Genomic DNA, 12,271 nt, shown 5'->3' on the forward strand with positions numbered 1-12,271 from the left:
TACATTATATGTATGTATGGAGATTTGCACACGAACAAGCAAGAAGAGGCGAATGGGAGCAAGCAGCAAGAGATCGAGAACGATTTAAACATAGAATTGATAAATTAAATATAATTATTGAACCTGTATTAATTAAAAAACTTACATTTATAAATAAATAAACTTTTTTCATTACTCATAACCTAAAATATACATTTAAGTCTTATATAACCTTAAATATTTTACATAACATCAAATACATAATAAACTATAGATATTTTTCTTAACCTAAAATATACATTTTGGTGTACCATAACCTCAAATACATAATAAACTATAGATATTTTTCTTAACCTAAATATACATTTTGGTCTTACATAACCTCAAATACATAATAAACTATAGATATTTTTCTTAACCTAAAAATATACATTTTTCAGTCTTACATAAACTATAGTCTATTTTATCTTAACCTAAAAAAAAAAAAATTTTGGTCTCACATAAACTATAGTCTTTTTATCTTAACCTAAAAAGTACAATTGCAGCAATCTTTTCTGAATGGATATGCAAGGCTATCAGGGATATCATCATAGAAACGAGAATGATCCCGACACCTTTGATAGCCAATCAATTTTTCGTTATTTTGTAATCGTTCCAGTAGTTTGTGCCAAGCGAAATCGATCTGTTGGGTTGCATTTTCAATGATAAATGCAACACCAAGACATGCGATATCTCGATTATCCATACACAGTAAGTTCTCCAACTGATTGAAGATCTGAACCGACTTTTCATAGGTTGGTTGGTTTCCATAACAAGTCCAAAACCACTTCTTGAAAAATTGAACATTTTGATATGCACATGAAGAATAAAACTTTTTCTTATGATGAACATGGTATCGATAGCGATGTTTTGAAAAATCATAAGCATCAAATAGAGAAAAATGTCTTAGTTTTTCCATATCAATTATAGGTACAACAGAGTCAATTAGATCATCGAGCCATTTTTTCATTCGTTCACCTTGAACGTAAAAGTAACGTGCATTTTTCACCAAAATATCTAGATTTTCTTTCAATGATTCATATGGTTGCTCACCAGATGTCCATGAAATTGAATGTTGAAGTCCACAATGATCACCACTTTTTTGCATTACTGCAACATCAATCTGATCTAAAGGTGGTTCGAATAACCGATGTTCACATTGCACACGTTTATATGGATTGACTTTAACACAAATATCACTAGCACAAATCTTTTATCACAAATCTGCCATCAGGCATCTCAAAACCCACAAAATCAATTATTAGTTCCATTATTGCGGTTTGTTAGCTTTAAACAATGACTTAGTTAATATGAATGTGATTTCATCACACGCTTCTTCGTAATTTTTGCGATCATTAAAGTTTAATAATAATTCTTCCCAAGGAAAAAGTTGAAAGTTGATTTCTTTCCTTCGAAAAGCCAATTCTTTGTTTCTTTCCTCATTCACTTTCATGAAATAATAGGAAACTGGGATGGCGTCATTGTCGTTGTCGCCGTAGTCATCAAAATCATCACTTTCGCTGCTTATATCCTCAAACTCGATTTGGGCATCGTGGTTACATCCATCAGTGCATACATGAAGTCTGTAAAAGTTAACAATCAAATATTTATAGTTAAGTTATTAAAAAAAATAATAATTTTTGAAATAATAATTCTTACATACTTTGAACCGTGAGGACCCATTATTTCTGATTTCCTAAGTATACGTAATAGTAGTTTTTCCTTTTTTTTCACTAATTTCAAATAGATTCTTCGCTAACTTTCTTTTTTCAGCACAGCCAGAACGCGATAATTCTCGCGCACTTTCAATAATTTCAATATTTTTGGCAAATGCAATTACATCATTGATAAATTTACCAATATCCTCAAGAGGTATGTCACCAAATAACGTTTCAATAATATCGTCAAGATAATCAGTGTACGGCCGGTTATGTATGAGAAAAATTCTTTCACTTTTACTGAATTTATTATTCATTTGCACAAGCTGTTAACTAGAACGTTTCTCGATGTAGACTGACTGCTGCTGCGAGCTCTTGAGCTCAGCGCTCAGCTCAGTTCCCCCACTCTAGCTCAAAAACAAGTTCGAACCTGTTAGATGACGTCATCATCTAGAATATTCTACTGCGCAGTTAAAAAATAAATATTTTACTACGCAGCTAGAAATAAACAAAGGAAAGTTTTTTTCTCGGAACTGGATGAGTCATAATCTAAAATAAAAATTCTACTACGCAGTTAAAATGAACGAAGAAAAAAACAAGTTTAAACCTGTTAGATGACGTCATTATCTAGAACATTCTACTACGCAGTAAAAAAAACAAAAAAAAAACAAGATCAAATCTGTTAGATGATGTCATCATCAGAAAAGGGGGGGGGGGGCTATACCACTAGATGGCATGCTCTTCGCATGCTTCTCGCATGTACCCTTACATACCCCCATTCTAATATATAAAACTTTAAATCATACATTTACGTGTACATATTGTATTAATCAGGGTAGGCTACGCTAGTGTCAGCTCTGGAGGTTACGCACGAACACGATGTCAAAACCTGTAACCTGATAGGCAAGCCGAGAACCCACTCTAGTCATTAATGGAAATTATACATAATTTTACGTAAATTTTACATTAATAAAAATTGTACATATTTTTTCAAAAAAACTACCCGCTTAAAATATACACAAGGCGCCATCTATCACGAGCTCAAAATGGCGGAAAAGAACTCAAAATGGCTGACAATTAGCATCAAACGGACCCTAGATAAGCTCAGGCGGTAAAAAAGGTCCTAGATAAGCTGAAATGATGTCAATTAGCTTCAAAATGATGTCAAAAAGGTCCCAGATAAGCTCAAATGATGTCAAAAGGGTACAGATAACCACACCAACAGTCGATACACTATCGCCAATCGATAACTTACCATACATCGGTACAACAGATCATGCCCATCTTGCCCCAAATGGGACAGAACTCCCCCTACCTCTCTACTCATACACATACACATACACACACACATACATACACATACACATATACACACACATACATACATAGATGCATGCATACAGACACTCGGACATCAATCTAAAAGTAGTCAAAATAGCTTCCTAGGACCTCCAAACGTCGACATCTGATGAAAATTCGATTTTCGAAAATCGGAGTGAAAACAATAACTTCCCGAATTTTTTGAAAATCATCGATTTTCTTTGCAGGAAGTTAAAAAGAACATGATTGATTTTGTTAGAAATTAATTTTTCTCGAATAAATTTAGTAACGCACATCAAGTACATTGAAATTTTGTTGTATAATTTTTTTTTAATCAATGAAAACATTTTTAATCCTTTTGAATTATGTGAGGTGCTTGGAATTTTTTTGATTTGACTTTTTTTTCTGTCAAAAATCATTTTTCTTTGCTTTCAAAAAATTTTAATCGTGTACTTGGCGTGATTTTATGCGGAAAATCTGTTTTTGGCCAACTCAAGTATACTAACAATATTAAAATCGTGGGTTAAGAATCTCGGATTGAGTAACTGACATTTGAAAATGGCTTTAACCCTAGTAAATAGGAACAATGGTCGCTTTCGTTTTCATGAAGCTCGAGCTTGTGAAAAATCAGGGCAGTGCTGAAAATTTTCGAAAAATCTACCTTCCATCCTCGCTGCCAGATGGGATTTTTTTAAGTTCCAGTTTTCTTAGTGAAAAGTTAAAATAGTCCAAATGTTTTTTTTTTCCACTTTACCGATACTAAGCAACGAACACAAGAAAAGTAGAGAAAAATTATTACTTTAGCCGACACCAACTCTAATAAAATTACTTTCCACACTTCGGAGTAAAATTATCGAAATTGAACTTTTATTATGTTTGCCCTGTTTTATTTGACGCCTGTGAAGGCATATTTTTCCAACTTTTTTCTACGAGTATTTGCTATCCAGTTTATTCACAGATTAGTGACTTCAGGGTCTTATCAAACTCGACAAGCTCGAAAACAGCGTGAAGTTTTCCGGGCTGATCTGCAGGCAGGCAACCGCTTTCCTTATTTTTTTTTTGTATCCAAAATGTTAAAAATCTGTGTCATGTATTTTTTTTTTATTATTTTTTCACTTTTAACTATGATTATTATGCTATATTTACTTTATTCTAGAGATTCCTGGGCGGTGGCGTAGGCACTGTCCACATGGCCCTACAATGTCTGGACCAGGATGCAATCTCATAGGCGATGGTACATCGAACGACAGCATTCATCCCGAAAATGCAGGAAGATGCGTTTGTGGTTCGTCAGTACCTTGGTGCCCTGGTGAGCCTCATCCGTATGTGTTTGCAACACGTCATGAATGTAAGCTTAATCTTGCTGCAAAGATAGCGTACGGTGAGTTTATTTCTAATTTTTATATGTGATAAATACTTCACATGTAATAATTTTATTCTTTTTCTTCGGTTGTTAGTGCTGTGTGTGTATTATCATATTTTGTGTTACGCTGTCCAAAATTTTTGGTCGAAAATGGTCCTCAAGGACTTTCACGGTCTGCTCAGTGTGAACTTTTTACAAAACGGACAAAAATTTTCCCAAATCAGGGAAGAAATCACGAGACAAGATTTCGAGCGACAACGTACGCACCAAGCGGAAAAATAACTGTCACAATCGGAGTGAGTGAAGGTGACGGGTAAAAGGGTTATGTTTAACTTATTATTTAACATCGGAAAATTAATTAATGTAACGGGGCCGTTAAGCCCACCTCCGTTTGCCGGGAGGCCGATACCTCGCCCTTTTGGGCATAATCGCGCTGCGAAATCCTTCTTGTAAATACTGAGTCCACCATATATTATAAAAGCGAAATATGAGCATAAGCTCACATTAACTTACCCGTTAGGCATGCATTGCATGTGGGTGTCTCACCAACAACCACCACGAGACCAACCCCATTTGGACCCAAACACTCCTCCCATCTCAGGAAATAGAGAGACTCTGGTCGAAGTGGGGCTTGGAATGGATCCACCATGGTACCAGACTTCAGCTCTGGTGAACTGCTTGCATAGGAGTGGTGGGGGGCAAGTTCTCCCCATACCCTATGTTAAGGGCCACTCCACTTGTTTCTTTCGGGTTCCCAACAAGCAATTATCCGCTTGTTTCTTTCGCCCCCTATAAGATTTTTTACTTTCCCCAAACCATGTAGCACACTAATTATTCAAGCCGAATTAAAGTTGGGCGGCTTGGGGAGAATTAACATAGGAATACCGAATTACCTTGTTCTATAACTCAGCCAAGGAGTTCGATTGAACGTCACGTGGTTAGTGTAAGAACAAATGAGCGGTTGGGCGCCAATTATTAATCTATAAAGTATAGTAAGAAATTACAGTGGAGTTTCTCTTACTTTGACTGAGACGAATCCGAAATTATGGGAATTGAAATTGTAGAAGTACCCATTCTTTATACTAGAAGGCGTAGCTTCAAAAAAGTGTTACAGTCAAAACTACCTGTGAATTTTTTAATTTTAAAGGTTAGGTTTTTCTAAAATTAATATGTCAATTTTATTGTTGTTAAACTGAATGAATTAATATTCTATGAAAATTTGAAGCGAAAAAATGATTATTCCATTAAAAATTTATAATAATAAGTCTTTCATAGAATAGTAAATTCAAATATTCGAGATCAAATTATACAAAAAAAAATTTTTCGATAAAAATTTTTCAGAATTCAAAATGAAAATGAGTTTGTTAGTTTAGATACTTCATACACAGAAAAAACAGTTAACTTGGATCAAGGAAAATATTCTTGATGCAAGAAATTTTTTTTTGATCTATTCGGAAAATGAAAATTTACTTGCACCAAGTAAACAATTATCTTCAAATTTTTATGTTGAATCAACATTTTTTTCTCACGTCAACATATTTTTACGCTTATATCAATTAATTTTCACTTGTTTTCAAGAGTTTATATTTCTTAAAGTAAGAGATATTTTCTTGGAGCAAGATACATTATTTTTTTGTAGCAATATTGCATTTTTTTTGCTTAAAGAAAATAAAACCAAGATAACAAAAGTTGCTTAAGCCAAGAGAAAAAATTTCTTGGAAGATAAGATCGATATGGAGAAGGGGAAAGTCACCGGTGCTAGGCAACAGTAGCGGAAGTAGTTCGGTGCTCGCCACGAGATTGCGCCTACCACTTGTAGTGTCTCTGGTAAGAAAGGTATTCTAGAATTGTTATATTTCAAATTTCAGTACGATTTTGTCGGAGACTCCGCTGTCATTTGACAGAGCGACATATACCTTTTTGAATTGTACTATAGTATATCCTATAATACATCATGACTTAATATTTAATATTAATGTTTACTTGAATAATTTTTCTCGAAATAAAAAAAAAAAATTACGTTTCAGATAAAAAAAAAAAAAAACAATGAATCAAAACGTCAACCTTTCGGAGAGAGAATACATTTTTGACTGAGAAAAATTTTATTCTTTATTAAAGAAGCAAACTTTTGGAGCAAGAAATTTTTTTATCTTGGCCCAAGCAACTTTTATTTCCACTTAAGGGGGTATTCTGGTCTAGAAGCCTAAAATTTAGGTATTTTTTAAACTACACTAATGGAAAAAATTAAAGGATCAAAAAAAAATTCTAAATTTTTAGGCGATTTTCAACAGGCTCTAACTTTGAGAGAAATGGTCGTACAAGAAAAGAAAAAAAAGAAAATTGTAGCTCCAAGTATCTACTTTTTGGATTAGAACTTTAAAATTTTTTTGCGTCAGCGGTTTTTGAGTAATCTTAGAAAAACCAACGACAAAAAAATTTTCAAATTTTTATAATTTTTTTTTTTTGGTCTCCGGGCGTGGAAAAAATTATTTTTGCTTAACCACTATGAGGATCGGATAGCTTTATTATTCAGCTTCAATTTCTTTTTTTATGGACCTTGATACGTTCACTTCTCGCCAAGATATCGGTCTTCAAATGGAAAAGGATCCTTTTGTCTTTGATTATCGATATCTCAGGAACCAATGATTGCACAGAAAGTTAATGGTGGGTTTTAAAAACTTGAATGAATTCCCTTCAATGATTAGCCATTGCTTTTTCGAAAAAAAAATTTTTTCCTATCGTCACATGAATTTAAAAATGCAACAAAAAAAGGGCTTTTTGTGGTTTTTTGGAAAATCAAGCGCTGAAACGAAAATATTGTGGAAATCGATAATGTTGACTGTGCATTTTACAGTTCAATATGTTCACAAAAACCCTGCAGAAAGCCAGATTAATCCAACCAGCCGTTTTTTTGTTTCACGTGATCAAATTTTTAATGAAATAAAAGGATCACGTTTTTTGCTCTGAAAAGCTCATAATCTTTAACAAGATGAAAACAAACATTTTTTCGGAGCTTTTTCCACAATTTTATTGCAGACAGTGCTTGAATTTCCAAAAAAGAAAAAACTTTTTTTTCGAAACAAAATTTGCAAAGAAAAAAAATTTTTTCAAAAAAATTTCTTTTTGGAATAACTTTAGAAAATTTACAAAACCAACACCCAATAATTTTTAGCACGTTTACGTCGCTGCATTCCGTGATTTTACTGATCTCTCAGTCATTAAATTGAAAAAAAATTTTTTTTTTTTGAAAATTTTGTTTCGAAAAAAAAGTTTTTTCTTTTTTGGAAATTCAAGCACTGTCTGCAATAAAATTGTGGAAAAAGCTCCGAAAAAATGTTTGTTTTCATCTTGTTAAAGATTATGAGCTTTTCAGAGCAAAAAACGTGATCCTTTTATTTCATTAAAAATTTGATCACGTGAAACAAAAAAACGGCTGGTTGGATTAATCTGGCTTTCTGCAGGGTTTTTGTGAACATATTGAACTGTAAAATGCACAGTCAACATTATCGATTTCCACAATATTTTCGTTTCAGCGCTTGATTTTCCAAAAAACCACAAAAAGCCCTTTTTTTGTTGCATTTTTAAATTCATGTGACGATAGGAAAAAATTTTTTTTTCGAAAAAGCAATGGCTAATCATTGAAGGGAATTCATTCAAGTTTTTAAAACCCACCATTAACTTTCTGTGCAATCATTGGTTCCTGAGATATCGATAATCAAAGACAAAAGGATCCTTTTCCATTTGAAGACCGATATCTCGGCGAGAAGTGAACGTATCAAGGTCCATAAAAAAAGAAATTGAAGCTGAATAATAAAGCTATCCGATCCTCATAGTGGTTAAGCAAAAATAATTTTTTCCACGCCCGGAGACCAAAAAAAAAAAAATATAAAAATTTGAAAATTTTTTTGTCGTTGGTTTTTCTAAGATTACTCAAAAACCGCTGACGCAAAAAAATTTTAAAGTTCTAATCCAAAAAGTAGATACTTGGAGCTACAATTTTCTTTTTTTTCTTTTCTTGTACGACCATTTCTCTCAAAGTTAGAGCCTGTTGAAAATCGCCTAAAAATTTAGAATTTTTTTTTGATCCTTTAATTTTTTCCATTAGTGTAGAATACAAAAAAAATGACAAACATTTTTACCATTCATGTTTTTACATGATTTTTATTGATATTTAAGGTATATAAAAAAAAAAAAAAAACTAAAAAAATAACCTCGAATTATAGGCCGGTGAGAGGGGGCTACAAAAAAACGGTACTCCCTGGTTGACATGATTTCAACCCTTGTAGTGATCTAAAACAAACAAATTAAGAAAATTCTTTAGTAGTAAAGCTGTCGCTATCGTATGGACCTTTGCAAAAAAAAAAAAAAAAATTCACAAAATGGAGTGTACATAAAAAAAAAAAATTTACTCTTTTCTTTTACATTTTCAAATTTTTTAAAAATACTTACATTAAAATTTCCCAAAATCCAAGGCAGCAGCAATAAAGAGATACATGAAAACGATTTTCACCAAATTTCAAAGGAATTGGTTAGGTAGAACTTGAGATGTAATGTCAACCACCTCAAAAAAAGTAGTTTTGAGAAAAACGCGTTTGAAGTTTGAGAAACAATTCCAGTAAAATAACTGAGATAATAATATTTAATACTCACTTTGGATTAATCGGCGATCCTAGATCCATATATTGGGCCTTCTTTTTTTTTCATAAACAATGCCTTGCGAAGTTCTTTCTGCTAACCAAGCTGTTCTGCCTTCTTTTGAAGCAGCAGAAGCTTGCAGTCCAGAGCGATCAATTCTAACTTTGTTACGTCTGGCAGCAAATGTATGAGATTCAGTACCAACGATAATGCCCATACGTTTCATTATTTTTAAGATCGGTAAAAAATCTTCATTAAGAATGGCAACAATTAAATAATTAGCAATTTGAATTGTTTGAGTTCCAGCGTGAATATGCTTTGGAGCAAAAGTCCATATCAATGAATTGAGTGTGTTATGTCCAAATAAATTTTTTTTATTTTAATAATTATTTCTGAGCTCCTCTTTGCAAAGCGCGCGAAATCGCAGCGTCAGCTTTTTCACCTTTTTTATGTGGCAAAGAATAGTGGGAAGACACCTGCAATAAGTTTAACGAATAAACAATAAACTGTCGTCACTTTCCACCAATGACAATAATTATAAATTCCCCATCAAATCGCCAACCAAAGTTTATAAAAAGCCTGAGCGCCCATAGCTCAGGGCTAGTCGGTTCTTAAAACTTACGGTCCGCGAATATTCGAACGTCGAAATTTCGTGCACTCTTATTGCAGGAATCCACCTTAGGCGTTGAAAAGTCAATAAGAGGATTTTTAATATTTTCAACCTAAACCTTATTGCAGGAATACGTTTCGGCGTTGAATAATCAATAAGGCACTTCTTAAATTATCTAGACTAATTCTTATTGCAGGAATCCGCTACGGCGTCGAATAATCAATAAGAAATAGTCAAAGATCGTGAATTTCACTAACCTTACTGCAGGAATCCGCCCTAGGCGTAGAATAATCAGTAAGGCATTTAAAACTAAAATCTTTTGTATCCAATTATTGCAGGAATCCGCTTCGGCGTTGAATAATCAGTAATTGAATTCAAATTATTATCAAAAATCCTCAAATATTGATCTAAAATTCGATCTGACGCAACTGTAGTAATCGTTCGTCTAATACAATATTTGTCGGATTTAAAAAACCATCCAGTACGATCGAATCAGTGGAGCAAATCACGTGAATTCGCGATTCCATCTTGTGTCGAGTTAATTTGCGCATAAAACCACTTTTCGGGTGTGTAAAAAGGGACGCATTAAATATAAATTAAAATCTTAATAAAATATCTGTTAAGGATAAATAATCCTATAATATAAGTTAAATATAAAATTGTGAAAACTAGAGTGAGTAAATGACGTTTTGTTAAAAACGTTGTAATTTCAACCACCAAAATAAAGACCAAGTTCATCACTCCAACCTTGCGGTTTTCATTCGAGAGTAGTACATACGGTCTTATCCTATAACCCAGCCACGCCCACTCAACCCAAATCCTAGTAGGAAGGTCAAACGAGCTGCAACGTTCTGGAGGAGTAAAATTTGCCGTACTAGAAGAAGTTACATCGAAAGTGGTTGTTTTTTTTTCAATCAAGACGTTTATTCTTTGGAGCAACAAAATGTTTCCCCTTGGGCAAGAAAAAGTTTCATGGCTGAAGTAAACTTTTTTTCGTTCAAATTTTTTGGCGAGAGATGACTTGTTTTTATTAGCTAAGAATTTCTTCTCTTATACCAAAAAATTTTCAATTTCGCTTCGAAAATGAATTTTTTTGGAGCGAGAAAACTTACTGTCTTGAACCAAAAAAAATTTTTGAATCAAGTGTTCTATTTTTATTGAATTAAGAAAGAAAATTCGGAAGACAATATTTTTATTGAACCAAGTTAACTGTTTTCCTGCGTATGATAAATAAAAAAATGAATTTTTAATTAACATCATAACTTGTAATAACAAAATTTTCACCTGAAAAATTAATATTTCGCAAATTGAAAAATTTTAATTAATTGTTGTATTCCCCTTATAAACATAATTGATAAATAGTATAGTAAAATAATTATCTTTTAAAAAAAAAAAATTATGTAAACTTTCCATTGAAAATGTAGAAAATTAGACGTAATATGGAAGTAATAAGTATAAGTAATAAATTAAATGATTTTCTCAATATTAAAGCTTATGTAACTTAAATGTTCATTTACGTAAACGAATTTCGGGTTACAATACTCAGTTTACGCGCAACGCCTATACGCAGAACCGCACTTTACCTTTGCGCATGTACAGTTTAGTGATAGAGTGGGAGAACACTTCCCCTGCTGTCGGAGGGGAAATGATAGGAAGTCAAAGTTACAGATCGAAAAAGTTATAGAGACTCTACTGCATATGTAATAGATCCAACTTTTGAGGACGATTGCGCATACGATTCTTATCGGATCCTAATTAAGTTTCTCACACTTATTCTATGGGCAATTGATCCAAAGATTAACCCCAACTCCCGTGAATACAGGTAATTCACAGAGAGAAGTAACGAGCGTAACCAAACCTAAAGCAGCGGTCATATTACCAACAATTCCATTACCGACTTTTGACGGAACTATCGAAAAATGGTCAGCATTTTATAATTTATTTGCAACATTGATTGACCAAGAAGATTTACCACCGGTCAAAAAACTAAATTCTTAAGGTTGTCGCTTTCTGGGAAGGCGGCGAGCGCAATTGAATCCCTAGAGCTTACAGATGACAACTATTCAGTCGCATTATATATTTTGAAAGAGAAATATGAATCAGTCCGTCGGGTAACGCGTCGTCACTGGTCGTTTTTACGCGAATATCCAAAATTGCAAAAAGATTCAGCTGCCGCAATTAATCAATTGGTAGACACCTTTCACCAGCATACCAGAGCATTAGAAAATTTGAAAGCACCAGTATCATCGTGGGATATTCCTTTAGTAGATTTAATTTTATCAAAACTTAATTCAACGACCACATGGCATTGGGAGCTCACTTTGACCGATGAAAAAATTTCATCGTATAAAAATCTATTAATATTTCTAGAAAAGTGAGCTAGTTGTGGTGACACGTCTCGTTCTAATGAAACATCATCTAATCCACCACCTCGAAAAGATAACCATCAGCATAAACCATTTTCTGAAGCACTTCATGTTACAAACAATTCGAATCATCATTACAATAAGTTTTCGAACAAAAAGAATGTCGACCCAGCTATCACCTGCCCTGTCTGCCACGAGCATCATTTGTTATATATTTGTAAAAAATTCCGAAATTTGTCCATAGATGACCGACGTAAAGTAATTAAGGATACTAATCGCTGTTACAATTGTTTTGGAAAAG

The 12,271-nt window shown here is 33.2% G+C and overlaps 1 protein-coding gene and 1 long non-coding RNA gene across 3 annotated transcripts in view; one reads left to right on the forward strand and one right to left on the reverse strand.

Annotated features, from left to right (window-relative positions):
• Nucleotides 1-12,271, forward strand: part of LOC130667141 (cysteine-rich motor neuron 1 protein-like) — a 386,893-nt gene that overhangs the window by 33,203 nt on the left and 341,419 nt on the right. For both annotated transcript variants that reach the window (XM_057468631.1, XM_057468632.1), the window contains exon 3: nt 4,153-4,377. In XM_057468631.1, the coding sequence (XP_057324614.1) occupies nt 4,153-4,377 (225 nt within the window). The remainder of the gene's footprint in view (nt 1-4,152; nt 4,378-12,271) is intronic.
• Nucleotides 1-12,271, reverse strand: part of LOC130667148 (uncharacterized) — a 72,594-nt gene that overhangs the window by 942 nt on the left and 59,381 nt on the right. The gene's annotated exons all lie outside the window — the stretch shown is intronic.

This window comes from Microplitis mediator, chromosome 4 (genome assembly GCF_029852145.1).
Source record: "Microplitis mediator isolate UGA2020A chromosome 4, iyMicMedi2.1, whole genome shotgun sequence".
Taxonomy (NCBI): domain Eukaryota; kingdom Metazoa; phylum Arthropoda; class Insecta; order Hymenoptera; family Braconidae; genus Microplitis; species Microplitis mediator.